Source organism: Danio rerio, chromosome 12 (assembly GCF_052040795.2).
Source record: "Danio rerio strain M-AB ecotype USA chromosome 12, GRCz13ab, whole genome shotgun sequence".
NCBI classification, from domain to species: domain Eukaryota; kingdom Metazoa; phylum Chordata; class Actinopteri; order Cypriniformes; family Danionidae; genus Danio; species Danio rerio.
Genome location: NC_141032.1, coordinates 8,623,194 through 8,640,740, shown reverse-complemented (window position 1 = coordinate 8,640,740; position 17,547 = coordinate 8,623,194). Strand labels below are relative to the sequence as shown.

General features: G+C 32.5%; 1 protein-coding gene and 1 long non-coding RNA gene across 3 annotated transcripts in view; one reads left to right on the top strand and one right to left on the bottom strand.

Moving 5' to 3' along the window:
* Window positions 1–13,532: 13,532 nt before the first annotated feature.
* Window positions 13,533–17,547, bottom strand: part of rhobtb1 (Rho related BTB domain containing 1) — a 46,120-nt gene continuing 42,105 nt past the window's right edge. For both annotated transcript variants that reach the window (XM_087275876.1, XM_087275875.1), the window contains one exon: window positions 13,533–16,359. In XM_087275876.1, coding sequence (XP_087132002.1) covers window positions 16,190–16,359 — 170 coding nt within the window. In that variant the 3' untranslated portion in view covers window positions 13,533–16,189. The remainder of the gene's footprint in view (window positions 16,360–17,547) is intronic.
* LOC147834392 (uncharacterized) overlaps window positions 16,070–17,547 on the top strand; it is a 38,884-nt gene continuing 37,406 nt past the window's right edge. The window contains exon 1 of the long non-coding RNA XR_015503859.1: window positions 16,070–16,412. This is a non-coding gene — a long non-coding RNA (uncharacterized LOC147834392). The remainder of the gene's footprint in view (window positions 16,413–17,547) is intronic.

The following is a 17,547-nucleotide window of genomic DNA, read 5'->3' as shown; positions in this document are numbered from 1 at the left end:
TAGCGGTGGAACCAGAGAGGCTATTGCAGATTAGGAAGGAAAGTAGGGACTAAATAGTTGAGTTTTTAGTCGTTTCTTGAAGACAGCGAGTGACTCTGATGCAGTTAGGGAGTTCATTCCACCAACTGGGCAGATTCAATGCGAGAGTTGGGGAAAGTGATTTCTTCCCTCTTTGGGATGGAACCACGAGACGACGTTCATTAACAGAACGGAAGTTTCTGGAGGGCACATAAATCTGCAGAATTGAGAGCAGATAAGAAGGAGCAAAGCCAGAATGCTTTGTAAGCAAACATCAGAGCTTTGAATTTGATGCAAGCAGCAACTGGCAGCCAGTGCAAACGGATGTGCAGCGGAGTGACATGTGCTCTTTTAGGTTCATTAAAGACCACTCGTGCTGCTGCGTTCTGAAGCAGCACGAGTGGTCTTTAATTAACCTGAAAGAAATTCTGAAAATGAAGTTCTAGTAAATTGAAATTGTGTCAGTCCCATTTTCAGAATTTCAATGTGGTTTAATTTTCACTGCTAAAAGTCCAAACACTTAGATCTTATGATGACAAATAACATGTTAGGGCAACTGCTAGACATTCTTGAAAATGCTTGAATTTTAATACAGTGTTTTCAAGGTTTGAAAAGTGCTCACAATTTGGATAAAGTGCTTAAAACTGCTTGAAAATCTCAATGTAATTGTAGAGCGTGTTGCTTTAATAATATAAAGCCTATTTACAGTTGATTTCAGAATTATTAGCCTCTGTATATTTTCTCCCTAATCTCTGTTTAACGGAGAGAAGATTTTTACAACACATTTCCAAACATAATAGTTTTAATAACTCATTTCTAATAACTGATTTATTTTATCTTTACCATGATGACAGTACATAATATTGTACTAGATATTTTTCAAGATACTAGTATTCAGCTTCTAGTGACATTTTAAAGGCTTAAAAGGGGTAATTGGGCAAGTTCGGGTAATTAGGCAAGTTAACGTATAACAGTGGTTTGTTCTGTAGACAATCGACAACAAATATTGCTTAAGACGGCTAATAATATTGACCTTAAAATGTGATTAAATAAATAAAAACTGCTCCTGCCAATCATCTCCATATGTTCTGGAGTTGTCCCCAATTGAAAAATTTGTGGTCTAGTGTTTTTGACACACTTAATAAATCTATTAACATAAATCTAGAACCTAACCCATTGACAGCTCTTTTTGGTATTTCAGAGAGAGTTGACTTGACTGTTGCATCTTACCAGGTTATTGCTTTTTCTACTCTTTTAGCTAGACGAGCCATTGTTATCAAATAGAAACAGATGATTCCTCCATCCCATGACATGTGGATCCGAGAAACCTTTAGTGACATAAAACTTGAAAAAGTAATATGTTTACTTGCAGGATCTCTCAAATCTTTTTACAAGACCTGCAACCCTGTTTCAGACTATATCAAAGGCTTACCCTGCTCAGGATATCAGATCTAATACACAGTAAATAATTGGAAAGAGGAAATATTGACTCCTTAATGCAGGGGTGTCAAACTCAATTCCTGGAGGGCCGAAGCCCTGCACAGTTTAGTTCCAACCCTGCTCCAACACACTTACCTGTAGGTTTCAAACAAGCCTGAAGGACTCAATTAGTTTGATCAGGTGTGTTTAATTAGGGTTGGAACTAAACTGTGCAGAGCTGCGGCCCTTTTGGAACTGAGTTTGACACCTGTGCCTTAATGTGAACTTTTAATTTTATTTACTTATTTATTTATTTATTTATTGTTCTTATCGTAGACTTGCTCATTTATTATTATAATTTTGTTAAAGAATTTCTTTTAATTTTTATGTAATTTTAATTTATTAATATTCATTTGTTTATTTTTTTCTTTCAGAGGATATGTTTTATAATTCCTATATTTAATTTATTTTATTTTTAGGGGATAGATGGAAAATAAGAAAAATAAGACAATGTGTAATTTTTCCTATGTTGTATTGTATACTTTGATGTAATGTATTGTTTAACACCTATTAAAAAAATAACAATACCAAAAAAAATGCTTTTATTCTAGCTGAAATAAAACAAATAAGACTTTCTCTAGAAGAATGAAATATTATAGTAAATACTGTTAAAAATTCCTTGCTTCGTTATCATTTGGGAAATATTTGAAAAGTAAATTCACTAATTTTGGGCTAAAAATTTTGACTTTAACTGTATATATTTTTCTTTATTTTAGAGCTTTCAAAAATTCAAAAATGTTTTCTTCCGTTGTATTCTGTAGTCTACATGTTCATTTTCTGCCCTATCTGCATTTTCAGCTCAATCCTAGATATCCCGTTTAGCTTGTATCTTCCATAATCATTAGTTTTTTTTTTTTAATCCAACTTTTTCTTTATTTGTTTTTGTTATTGCATACACAGTTTCCCATTCAACGTCTGTAAAGTGTGACGTCGTCATGTGCTTTTACAGTTCCAGAAACATGTCCTGACTGGTTACTCGCTCCACCAGTAACCTGTAACCCTCAGTGGAAACATCTCTGTCGCCCGTTTAACTGCACACACTGACAGTCAGCAGCTTTACACACACACACACACAGTTTCCCTGCAAGTCGAGTTATATAATCAGATTTGGCCCCTCTCGACGGGACGTCTGTGTGTTGGAGGAGGATTAGGTCGGGATCAAAGAGCCACATTATGCAGGATGTCACTTTTTTCTTTTTTTTTAAGGATTTACTGAAGCAACTCAGGGGCTTTATGTAATATTACTTTGACATTATTTTTGTGTGCTGTTTGTGAGGTTTTGATGTTTTTTTTTTCTTTATAAATGTCGTGGTCATTTATAGACAGTTAGTATCTCCCATAAAGCATTACAGTATTTACATCCCTCTGTAAACTTGCGTAAACAGTTGTAATGTTATTTTGTTGTTGAAATAGCAAACGTTTTGACAAATGAAGCTTCATATGTAGGCAATGTTGGGTAAGTTACTTCAAAAAAGTAATTAATTACTAATTACATCATTAAGATTTAAGCAAATATATATGGCCACAGCCATATCACCCTGCAGGCTAAGGCTGGTTACTCACTGAAGCCAAGCAGGGCTGAGCCTGGTCACTACCTAGATAGGAGACCACATGAGAAAACTAGGTTGCTGATGGAAAGGGTGTTTGTGAGGCCAGCAGGGGGCGCTCAACCTTCGGTCTGTGTGAGTCCTAATGCCCCGGTAAAGTGAAGAGGGACATTATTCTGTCAGTGAGCACAGTCTTTTGGATGAGATGCTAAACCATGTAAAGGTCCTGACTCACTGTGGTCATTAAAAAATCCCATGGCTCTTGAGTAGGGGTGTAACCCCAGTGTCCTGGCCAAATTCCCTCCATCATGCCCTTATCTGCCCTTATAACTGTAATTAAATAATTATGATATCTTTTTATAATCGTAATAATTCTATAATCATTAAATTACCAAAAAACTCTCTTATTTTACTTTTTTCAGGGAATAATTACAGTAGTTACTTTGTAAGTAATTAAACACAACACTGTAAAGGTCATACAAATTTAAGGTAGTACAAATTTAAGTAAAATATTAAGCAATGTCCATAAGAAAAATGATATAGAATGTGCTAAAAATATATAGTGGATATGTTTTATTTTTTGCAGTTTTTATATAGTGTTGCGTCCTTTTTTTTCATTTTGGACATTTACGTGTGACTTGCATCAGATTTTTTAAATAATTGTGTATCAGAATATAAGGTGTTTTCACTTCCATTTAAAAAAAAAATGATACATCACATTAATAAATAAGGATGGCTTCTTTAACATTGTATTGTTTATATACTATATATGTATATATGTAAATATATATGTGTGTGTTTGTGTGCGTATATATGTATGTATGTATGTATGCATGTATGTGTATATATATATATATATATATATATATATATATATATATATATATATATATATACACATGTGTGTGTGTGTGTGTGTGTGTGTGTGTGTGTGTGTGTGTGTGTGTGTGTGTGTGTGTGTGTGTGTATATATATATATATATATATATATATATATATATATATATATATATATATATATATATATATCAATCACACTCTTAGCAGTGTGATATGGCTGTATACTGGCATGATTGCGACAACAGTTGGATGGCATAATCATGTATATAAAAAAGAAAATCAAACACGTTGTCCCAAAAACACTTTTGTAAGAGAAACTACTTTTTCCGCCATTCATTCAGATCTGCAGCTGACCATTAGAACAGCAGAAACCATTATTAATTCACAAAGGACTTATTATGCGGTCTCTGTAGCCATATTGTGGGGGTCAACCGTCAATTTCTTTGCTCTGCATGCTGATGGTGGCCAATGTTCTAAATATTTGAAAATGGGCACTATCCTTATACATAAACTGCCTATTTGCAATCTAAACAACTACATTCTCGCCTAAAAAAGCCTCAAAAGTACATTATGTAGCAGGAATATTTGTCAAACTGTAGCGTTTTGTTAATTCTTCTGCTTGTGTCTCTACAGTATGTGGGCAGATTAATACACCACACTCATGAAGAGGCTGTATGAGTGTTGTTATTGGATAATATCGCACTGATATCAGCCAATCAGATTAGAGAACTTGTCAGAACTGTTGTATGTATGTATGTATGTATGTATGTATGTATGTATGTGTGTGTGTGTGTATGTATATATATATATATATATATATATATATATATATATATATATATATATATATATATATATATATATATATATATATATATATATATATATATATATACATATATATATATAATCCTCTAAAATTTAACAAGAGCAATTTGTTAAGGTGTAAAAAAAATTCTCTATAATATTGTACTTATACCTTCAGTTTTAAAACTTTTAAATCAAATGAAATCATATTAAAAATCAAATTAAGACATGGAATAACAATTTAATGAAAAAATTATAGTAGATTTATGGTGTTTGAAATTAGAATGATTTGCTTTTTGGAAAAAAAATGAATAGTTGAATATTGATTTGCATAATATTTATGCACGTATAGTTTAGGTTTATAGCCCCATAAAATAGAGTTTAAAAAGTGACTTTAGTCATCAGTTTTGCTCAGTGGCGTTTAATGTACTGGTGATTTATAGTCAACGTGTTATTTTACATGGAAGTATCTGTTTATCCAGATGTCCTGTCAGAGGAAGCACAGGTGCTGTTCATCATGCTAACTATCAACATGACTCAACATGTTTGACAACCGGGAGAAGAGTCACATTACTTGTGTTTTCATTTTCAACAGTATCATAAACATCTGAGCTGTATTTTGGTCTTTTAATTCTCGTGCTTGACTCATTTTTTCTTTTAAGTGTGATTCAAGTGTTCAAATGAATTTTAAGGTTACTGTGTGTTTAAGGGATTTGCATATTTTAGTTGAATAAACAAGGTGCAGTTAAGTAAAATACAATAAATACAAGTAATAAAATAAATTAAAAAAAATAAAAAGCCCTCATAAAATAAAATGCGAAGATATTAAAATAAATATATTATTTAAAGATATTAAAATAAAGTTTGTAAATAAAATAAAATAACCCTAATGAAAAAAAATAATAATATTATTATTATTAATAAAACCACCTAAAAAATAAAATAGAAAATAAATAACAACTATTTTAATAGAATAATAATAGAAAGTAAGGATAATAAAATAACTCTCATAAAAAGAAATAAAAATTCAATTAAAATAACCATTGTAAAATAAAATACAAAATGAATAAAAATATTACAGTAGAATAATAAAAAATCATCCTTATAAATAAAATAATGAAAATAAAATAACCCTTATAAAAACAAATATTAACTAAAATAAAACAAGCCTTTTAAAATATATTACAAAATAAACAAAAATATTACTATAGAAAAATAATAGAAAATAGCCCTTTTAAAATAAAATACATAAAAAAATAAATATCTCATATAAATCAAATAATAATTAAAATAAAATCACCTTTGCATTATGATCAATTTTGGCCTAGTTAACCCAAGACCCAAGAGTTAAGTAAATACTTGAAGTAAATAATAAATAAAAAAAAATTATAATTTTTAAAACAAAATAGTAAAAAAAATAACCCTTATGAAACGATACTAAACCAAATTTGTACTGCATTAGAGTCCATTTGACCCAGAAAATAATAGGTAAATAAATAAAATAAACAAAATTTGTCCTGCATTATGTTGTATATTATTAACCCAGAAGAGATATGTAAATATTTAAAGTAAATAGTCTGTATTAGGGCTGCACGATATTGGAAAATTCTAACATTGCAATATTTTTATTATATAATTTCACCAGATGACTTCATATCTCTATTTGGACAGAATTTATCATGGTAGATCGATTGGGATGATTCTGCAGCGAGTGCATCTTCATAAAATCTAATAAACATTCTATAAATATTTTGTGGTCCCCCGACACATTTTCGTGCTCTCATATTTGCAATGCATTTCTGTATTTGCATGTTTTGTAAGTATTTTAATGCACTTGTTTAGTCAAATATTGATTAATTAATGTTGACTATTTGCATTTTTATAAAATGTAATGAACTATCTGTAAACTTTTTGAGGTCCCCCGACACATTTTCGTTGTGGTCTGTAATATTTGCAGTGCATTTCTGTATTTGCATGTGTTGTGAGTATTTTCATGCATAACAATCTATAAATTCAATCAAGAAACAGATACAATTGAAATCAAGTGTGTTATCGTTTCCCGAGTTTAACAGTGTTCAGTAACTCAATGATAAAAATAAAAATAATTCAATATAATTGATCATAGTTAAGGTCAAAAATGATACAATTTCTTATACCTGAATGTTTTTAAAATCATTACACGATCACAAGCATCAAAAACACATGCAATTGATGAATTATAATACTCAACATTGCATATCGATGTGACTATTGCGAAGGATCACATTGCGATATCGATGCTGAAATGATGTATTGTGCAGCCTTAGTCTGTATGCATTAAATGTGATGTCTGCTCCCCAACTCCAATCCTTTAATATAGACCTTTTTCTTGGAATGCAAAATTACCCATTATGCTTTGCATGTATATGCAAGGAGAATGCTAAGAACTTCCGGTCGGCAGCCGAGGTGTATAATCAGTCACATTTGGACAGTTTTGAAGCGATAGTTTTAATCTATTTTACCTGCATTTATCATCTTTGAACTAATACTGTTGTCGATCAGCACCATCTCCTGGACTAATTATTTTAAAAAATGCGATCTAATGGGATGGGAAACAACTGCTGTGAGCAGGGCCGGAGTGGGACTCCTTTTTAGCTCTGGAGTTTCAAGCCTTAGACCGGGCCACCTCAGTCGATGACTGATTAAAATAATGTCATTTCCAATTTAGTTTCAAATGACACTAACATGTCTTTTTTTCAAGGACACAGTTGCTTTAGAACTTCAAATGTTTTTTTCATAAATATGAGAACATTAATTCTTTATAGATATCTAGTCCTTTGTAACAGTCGTCACACACAAAAAAATGTACCCCTACATAAGTAACCCAAACAGTATTTTATGTCTTGAAAAAAAATGAAAAAAAGTACATTATCCTCTGGTAAGGTTCGATCTCGGGTCGGCAGCGTCATAACGTAACGTGCTAGCCACTAGACCACGATGGTGCTGTTATTCAGTTCTGTGTTATCTGCTGCTATTGAAGTCTACTGTTTTTTTTTTTTTTAACCCTACCCTTTTTAGATTTCTGATCATGCTATGTCAGATTTATTAATGTAGTGAATCATCTGATTTTCATTGAGCAGGTGTAATATTCATTAATATTAATTAATATTCACTTAGGTGCCGCTGTTTGGGGTGGAATGGGGTGCAAATGATCATCATAACCTGCAGGCTGAATTTTGCTCACGGGGCTGCAAGAAAATAAATAAAAAGAGCGGAGCTGCGGCAAAATAATGAATAAAAAGAGTAAGGTTATGGTCAAATTAACAAATAAATGAAAAAAGTGCAACTGCTGAGAGTGCAAGCAGCTAGGGACACCGGCCCTCGCGGCCAAAAAACGGACCGGCCCTCCGGGAATTCTCCCGGTTCTTCCGATTAGCTAATCCGGGCCTGGCTGTGAGGCATTTTCCCCTCGTTGTCAGACGGCATCTTCTGCTGTTTAAATGAAGATTCGTCATCGCTAAAGTCACCTGTACTGTCCACACAGACACACTGATTTAGTAACTGTGACAAAGTGAAAATAAAGTGACATTTTGAAATGACAGAAAAGCACAAACGGTGGTAAATACAACACACTAAATGAAACATAAACGGCTCGCGATTAGAATGAACAGCAAATCAGCCAGCAGAGGATCAATGACAGAATTTTATTGGTCATTTTTGTAAATTGCATGACATTTCATGCCAGTAATCTGGTTTGCTCTATGATGCAGTGAAGTATTGCGTGTGTGTGTGTGTGTGTATGTGTGTGTGTGTGTGTGTGTGTGTGTGTGTGTGTGTGTGTGTGTGTGTGTGTGTGTGTGTGTGTGTGTGTGTGTGTGTGTGTGTGTGTGTGCGTGTGTGCGTGCGTGTGTGTGTATTGAAGAGCCGCTGAGCTGACAGGCCGGGGAAACGCACACATTGTATTTCTGATGGCAGACACGTGAACTAGGAGCCGCTTGAACAACATCTGACAGATCATAACTGCTTTAACACACACCTTTCAAAGTTGTGTGTCACAAAAACACTCCGTAATCCACTCAAAACGCTATTGAAACCCATTTTTGGAGCGCAAATTACCAGTTGTAAACGCTGTAAACGGAAGTTCTAAACATTCTACCGGAAGATGCTGGTCGCTAAGGCACCCTCCATGCAGCAGCCAAGAAAAAGATCTATTGCAAGAATGCATTCAATTACAAAAAAGACAAACACTTGATACCAAGTAAAATCCATAATTTATTCAACAATATTCCATTTTTTAAAAAATAAATTAATGAAGTACATAAATAAACAAACAACCAACATTAAAGATAATGACCAGCAAGATCAAAGGCATTTAGACAGCAACAACCAAATGAACCAGCCATTCGGTTTTCAGCAGCTAACAATAGTTAACAACGATTTCGTCAATACCACTGAAAGAAAAAAACAAAGAACAATCATGGTATCTTATGCATGTGATCATCTATATATATATATATATATATATTGCTTTGGTAAACTAAAGATAATCTACGCTATGATGACTAAACGCTATTATTATTTATTTTTCTTCAAGTATGAACGTTCGTCCTTTATTAATAGGCAGTTACATCATTTGTCTGGTTTCATTTCGGATACATCAACAAACAACCAGGGGTCTCATTTATAAATGGTAGGGTTAGGGTTACAATTTTTGCATACGCAAATTCCCATGCAAAATTTGTGATCTATAAAAGCCGAATTTGATGGGAGAATGTGCGCAGCGCAAGTAATCACATAAACATATTTAACTTGAATATCGACTTAATTGAACCACTTCAAATCATCATATGAGCCATAATCATTAATAAATAAATTACTATTTATTCTGGTGAACGTTTACTTTTAGGAATGTTTCTATGCAAATTTTATAAATCAGACCCCAGATTTCTCATTACGCAAAAAACAGACTGATCTTACAAGTAAGCTTAACTATTTTTTGCGTATTGTCAGAACAGTGGCTAATTCGTACGATTAAATTTGTATGAAAATGTACGATTTTTTTAAAAGGAGGCATGGCCCCAAACCCCACCCCCAACCCTACCCTTCATTGGTTGATGAGAAAATCAAACTAAAATGTGCGAATCATACGAATTAGCCACTAAAGCCAGAAGTTACAAATTGCCACAAGATTGCGTTTTTCAAAACAAAAAACTCTCGCTGACTTTAAGAGTGCATTAAGTACCGGTACATAAAGCTGTAGTACATTCTTAACCAGTAATAACGTACCATGAAACATACAGTACGTACATTAATTATTAATTATAGGACACAACTTTAGCTTTCGCAACTATTTTTATAAATCATACCCCAGGTGTTTCATTACACAAAAACTAGCCTGATCTCATGAATAAACGTAACTATGTAATGTCAGAAAAGTGACCAATTCGTACGATTTGATTCGTATGAAAATGTACGATTTTAAAAAGGCCTAGCCCCAAAACCAACCCAACCCTACCTCTCGTTAATGGATGAGAAAATCGTACTAAAATGTGCGAATGAAATCGACTAAATTCAACAGTTACAAATCGCCACGATTGCGTTTTTCAAAAGAAAAAAAAAAACTGTCGCCGTCTTTAAGAGTGCATTATGTACCGACACAAAGCTTCAGTACATTCTTCACCGTTAATATCATACCATGAAACATATACATACATTAATTATTCATTATAGGTAACAGCTTTAGCTCTCGCAACTAATTTTTATAAATCAGACCCCAGATATTTAATTCCGCAAAAAACAGCCTATTGTTAACAGCCTTTACATATTGTCAGAAAAGTGGCTAGTTTGTACTACTTCATATGATTAAAATGTACGATTTTTAAAAGGAGGCATGGCCCCAAACCCTACCCCAACCCTGCCTCTTATTTGTGGAAGAGAAAATCTATTATGTGCAAATAAAATCCTATGAATTAGATTAAAAATTTTAAAAATACAAATTGCCACAAGATTGCATTTAAAAAAAGCCGGATCTCACAAGGAAGCGTATCTATTTTTACATGTTGTCAGAAAAGTAGCTAATCATACGAATTTGTATAATTAAATTTAAATTAAAATGTACTATTTTAAAAGGTGTGGCCCCAAACCCCAACCCTCATTGGTGGATGAAAAAATTGCACTTAAACATGCAAATTAAATCATACGAATTAGCCACTAAATCCAAAAGTTACGTTTTGCCACGATTTTGTGTTTTTCAAAAAGATAGACCAATCTCAAAAGGAAACGTAACAATTTTTACATATTGTCAGAAAAGTGGCTAATTTATACAAATTTGTTCAATTAAATCCATATGAAAATGTTCAATTTTCATAAGGAGGTGTGGACCCAACCCCTGGCCCTCATTGGTGGATAAGAAAATCATACTAAAACATGCAAATGAAAATCACACGAATTAGCCACTAAACTCAAAAGCTACGAATCGCCACAAGATTGCATTTTTCAAAAGAAACAAAGACTTTCGCTGTTTGTAAGAGTGCATTAAGTACCGACACATAAAGCTGCAATACATTCTTGACCAGTAATATCATACCATGAAACATTTACATACATTAACTATTCATTATAGGACACAGCTTTAGCATTCGCAACTAATTTTATAAATCAGACCCCAGATGTTACGTATTGTCAGAAAAGTGGTTAATTCGTTAAATATCGTTTAAACGATTAAATTCATAATAAAATGTACGATATTTAAAATGAGGTGTGGCTTCAAACCCTACCCCTCATTGGTGTATGAGAAAATCATGCTAAAACATGCAAATGAAATCATACGAATTAGCCACTAAATCTAAAAGGTACGAACTGCCACGAGATAGCAATTTTCAAAAAAACAACAACTTGATCTCATGAGAAAACATAAAAATTTTAACATATCGTAAAAAAAAGTAGCTAATTTGTACAAATTCATACGACTCAATTCATGATAAAATGTAAGATTTTTAAAAGGAGGTGTGGACTAAACCCCAACCCTACCCCTCATTGGTGGATGAAAAAATTGTACTAAAACATGCGAATGAATTCATAGGAATTAGCCACTAAATCCAAAAGTTACGAATTGCTACGAGCTTGTGTTTTAAAAAAAAACAACAACCCGATCTCACAAGAAAACGTAACAATTATTACATATTGTCAGAGAAGTGGCTAATTCATACAAATTTGTACAATTAAATTCGTATGACAATGTACAATTTTCGTAGACCCAACCCCTGGCCCTCATTGGTGGATGAGAAAATCATACTAAAACGTGTAAATGAAATCGCACGAATTAACCACTAAACTCAAAAGTTACGAATTGTCACGAGATTGTGTTTTTCAAATAAAAAACTGTCGCTGTCTTCAAGAGTGCGTTACGTACCGACACATTAAGCTGCAGTACATTCTTGACCGGTAATATCATACCATGAAACATCTACATACATCAATTATTCATTATAGGACACAGCTTTAGCTTTCACAACTATGACAATCTTTGATGTGTAAATAAATTTAAATACAATCCACTACAGTACGTATATATGCAACTTCTAGCACGACAATGGTGGAGTTGATGTATTATATGTAATATATGTGAGAAGTGGTTACATTATTATTTCGTTCTTTCTTTCGTTTTTTGTTTAAATATATGTTTGCCCTGAACTAAGCCGTGTTTCTAAGCCCTTCTAATTATAAGTGAAAGTGTGGTTTGTCAGTAAAGATTAACATTATGCTACAACACATGGAAGAGAGCGTAGATAAAATAATGCGGAACTGTTAGCTGGATGTGGTTTAGTTTATGTACTCTTGTAAAACCATCTGGACAGAGCTGGGTCATTCACAATGTGCAGTATATGTGTAGATCATATTTATAGTGGAAAAACTCTTCTAAGGATCAATAATATATTGAATTATTATCATTAATTAATATTAGGGCTGGGCCGATAATCAATATTAAATCGAATTGCGATAAATTTATGTCAATAACAGTGATGAGCTCTGGACTTTTTTACTCTGTATTGATCTAAGAGCCAATCACACAGCAGAAATGTGCAACAATGGAAATCTAAAAGAGTGTTCGGCCATTGAAAATTTATCGGCTGAAAATATGTCCATGTAATGGACCCTCTAGTTTTTGTGGCTTCGGTCACTGTTGGGGTACTCTTTTTAAATCTGGAAGCATTAACAACTTATATTGATATGTATATCATTATCGTTCAATCGTGGAAAATAGTTATCGAGATTGCATTTTTGCCATATGGCCAAGCCCTAATTATTCTTAAGTATTACCATTAAAATAACAATTTCATGATACAAAACAGTAAAATAACAATTAAGCTTATTAAAATAACACCGTTTTCCCAATCAAAACATTCATTCGATTTTTTTATTTTAATAAGTTGCCTCACGATTGTCTTATTTCTCTTATTTATTAACTCTTTATCATCCCACAGGAAGTGACATAATTTTCTGATAAACATAAAACAGATACTGTATAATCAATGAATTTGATGTGCTATACTTTTTTTTTTCTTGGTTTGTTTCCTGTTTTTGCATATATTTCTATTTCACCCTGTTTAATTGTTTTTTAAAACACAGATGTACATTTTTTGTTTTATTTTATTTGATTTTATTTTTTGTAAAAAGTCTTTTAAATGCCCCCTTAAGTTAAGTCTGTTTTAGGTTTTGCAAATGAATACAAAGTCAGAGGAATCAAAACATTTAGCAGTAGTTTCCCCTTATGATCTCTTTAAAAAAAATAATAAGAAGAAATAAATATATATATATATATATATATATATATATATATATATATATATATATATATATATATAGTTTTCAGCCATGACCTTTTAGGGACTCTACATTCATGTATACATTTATTCATTTTAAAGCTAAAATTAAATGAATTAACTAAAATTAATGGATTAATTAATGTGCCTGAATTAACCTGCAGAACATATTTCAGGACTATAAAGTACCTTTTTTTTTTCCTCCTTCACAATGTACTACATAAAGGCCCTGGTATAGTCAGCAAAGCTTTCATTTCGTTTAAGGCTTAAACGAAATTTGAAATAGTTAAGTAGTGGTATACTTTTAATCTAGAATTACATTTCAATTTTCTACTTTAAAAATAAACTCTTATGTGTTTGTTTTTATCTCAATGTACTAAAAAATTCAAATGAACTCGCGGAGCTTTCCTAATCATAGAAGGCGGAGCCTCAAAGTAGCATCCACCTATAGCATAATTACCAAGGACCAATTATAAATTCTAATGGTCGCTTCACACCGAATGTGAAATAAATTATTTGCGCCTATAGATTACATACAAAGCCAATGCAAAAATGCAAACAGAGGTAAATCTGTGGCGAAGGATGCAGAAATCGCAACATGTTTGTCAGGATCGCATCTTTCTTGCAAGTTCCAAAAATCCTAATTGTCCAGAAAATTTGCATCCCATGAATAATCTAGTGATAGGATGCTTAGTGTCTGGTGTGAATCCTGCATACATTGTTTACCAAACTTATTGTTAAAATTTGCACTGTGCATTCAATTTCTTAAATGAACTCCAAACAAATGCGTTTTTGTAACCATTGACATCCGTAGTGGGAAAAACAAATGCTATGGAAGTCAACGGTTACCAGCTGTCTTTAAAAAATCTTCTTTTGTGTTCAACAGAAGAAAAAAAGTCAAACAGGTTTGGAACAAGTGAATAATGTATAAAGTAATGATACAATTTGTAGTTTTGGGTGAACTTCGAGGCGCATTTAATTTCTTAAATGAACAAATGTGTTTGTTACAAAATGACATTTTAACTTGAATTACGGGACCTTAAAGGGACAGTACTCCCAAAAATGATGATTTACACACTATTTACTTACCCTCAAGTGAGATTCCAAACTCTTAAGAGTTTCTTTCATCTGTTGAACACAAAAGAAGATATTTTGAAGAAAGCTAAAAACCGGTAACTATTGACATCCAAAGTAGGAAAAACAAAAGCTATGGAAGTCAACGGTTACCAGCTTTCTTTAAAATATCTTCTTTTGTGTTCAACAAAAGACAGAAAGTCGAACAGGTTTGGAACAAGTGAATATGTATGAAGTAAACAATGATTGAATTTTTAATTTTGGGTGAACTTTGAGGCACATTTAATTTCTTAAATGAACTACAAACTAGTGCGTTTTTGTTTCAAAATGACATCTCACTTAAAGTATATCGAGGCCTTAAAGGGGCAGTACTCCCAAAAATGAAAATGTACACACTATTTACTTACCCTCAAGTGAGATTTCAAACTCTTATGAGTTTCTTTCTTCTGTTGAACACAAAACAATATATTTTGAAGGAAGCTAGAAACCGGTAACCATTGACTTTCATAGTAGGAAATTCAAATGCTATGAACGTGAATGGTTACCAGCTTTCTTCAAAATATTTTCTTTTATGTTCAACAGAAGAAAGAAAGTCAAAACAGGTTTGGATCAAATGAACATGTATAGAGTAAGTAATGATAAAAGTGTTATTTTTGTTTGAACTTTGAGGAGCGTTTAATTTCCTAAATGAACTCCAAACAAATGTGTTTGTTACGAAATGACATTTTAACTTGAAGTACACCAGGGCCTTAAAGGGACAGTACTGCTAAAAAATGAAAATTGCACACAATCCACTCATCCTCAAATGGTTTTAAACCGGTTTAACTTTCTTTCTTCTGTTAAACACAAAAGAAGATATTTTGAAGAATGCTGAAATCCAGTAACCATTGACATTCATAGTAGGAAAAACAAATATTTGAAAGTCAACGGTTAAAATATCTTCTGGTTTCAACCGAGGAAAGAAAGTCAAACAGGTTTGAAAAAAAGTGAATAAAGTATAAAATAAATAATTTGAACTTTCAGTTTTGGGTGTACTTTCCCTTTAAGTGCAATGACCCAGCTATCATGATGTTTATACATCGGCCTGAATGCTTTAAGCTCCTACAATCACATCGATCAAACGTACATCCATTATAATACAATCTAACCTCAAGTGCTCTTAGTTTTCACTCATCGATTGTGCAAATCGCCAACCAAAATTACCCAGCAACTGCTCAAAAAATGCATGGCATGTGCTCAGAATCAGCGCTTTCCACATCATCGAACAGTTAAAACGTGTTAATGCGTATATACGGTATATAGCACCTAAGTTAAAAAAAGAGAGAAAAACTCAACAGATTTCCTAATCCTCTTAGTCTCTTAAGATTCTTATGCATCTAACACAGTCAGTGTGACACAAGTCCCACACAGCAGCTCAGTTAATAAACCATTATTATTACATCATAGGGAACAGGCTTTTACATCACCTTCGCAAGATTTGTCGGCCAGCATCGATCGGACGCTGAGATTGTGCTTCGAAACTGATTGCTCTTTTAGCGTGGCCTGTTTCATCTTAGCAAAATAGAAGACATAAGGAAAAAATAAGAGCTTTTCAAAATAAACTGAGAGCTTTTTTAGAAAGACTCAAGCGACAGCAGGGGACGTGCTCCAGAAACACCAGCGCCGCCGCGAGTGATGTTTATTCAGCACCACATCCTCTTTCTCTCTCTCCTTCTTCACCCGCTGATAGTGATCTTCCTCTTTCAGATACCAAACCGGAGGCCAGCGGTGCTTCTCGAAATATTCCTGGTTTTCTGCTCACATTACAAGAGAAGAGAGGAAAGACAGCAGGGTTGAATGATATGTGGTAAGGCATACACTGTTATTGATTTTCGTTGAGAGCACTGTAAAAATCATAACAAACGGCCATAACAATTGATTTTATGTTACTTGAACTCCTTTTAATGAGATAATCAGGTTTCAACACATCTTCTTTAGTTATGCAAAGTTTAACTCGATATTTCTAGTCAGTTTTATTGATTTAAGTTAAGATGACTATAGGTTGTTTAATTCAACTAAAACAAATTAGGCAGTAACATTTTTACAGTGTACATTTAACAAGAAAATGTTTATGTAGAAGTTAAACTAGCAAATCCTGAGTAATTTTTTTTTAAATAAACATACAGGATTATTTTTTTTATCAATATGTGAAACAAATAGTGTCCACTTAAAAGAACAGTTCACTTAAAAATGAAAACTGTCCTTTTTTTATCTGTATGCTGTCTCTAAAATAGGAAAACAACTACTCCCTATTACTGTGGTAGGCAAACTTTTTAGACCCGAGGGCCACATCAAGTTTTGCAAACCTAGAGAAGGGCCACATGTCAAATCCTTCAAAAATTTACTTTTATTTATAGTGGCAATATGCATGGAATATGTAATATCAGACAGAAGCATGTCACATTAACACAAAACAGATTTTTTTTAAAAATATTATTAAGTCAAATTTACAAGTCAAATTAATTTGCACTGCTATTAATATTTACTTATCAATCATCGCAAAACAATAAATAATCTCTTATAAAATATAATAATCATAATAATATAATATTTTTTTTACAGTTGAGAATAGAAGATATTGTCTGATAGAAAAAAATCTCATATTAACACATTAAAAATAATTGTTTACTATTCAGTCAAATTAACAATAATTTAATTTGCACTGCTTTTAGAATATACAGATCAATCATAAAACTTGAGAAATCCACAAATCTCTGATAAAATAACCTTTTAAAGTGGATGTATGCATGGAAATATATTCCATGACAAAAAATGAACACATTTAACCAGCAATCATTATATAATTTGAGTCAAATTCACATTAATCTCATTTGAGCTTGTATTAATAAGCTCATATCAATCATTATAAAACTATGAGATAAAACGGAAAAAGAATCGTAGTCTTTGTTATTACAAGCTCAGGTACAACGCACGCACACGCC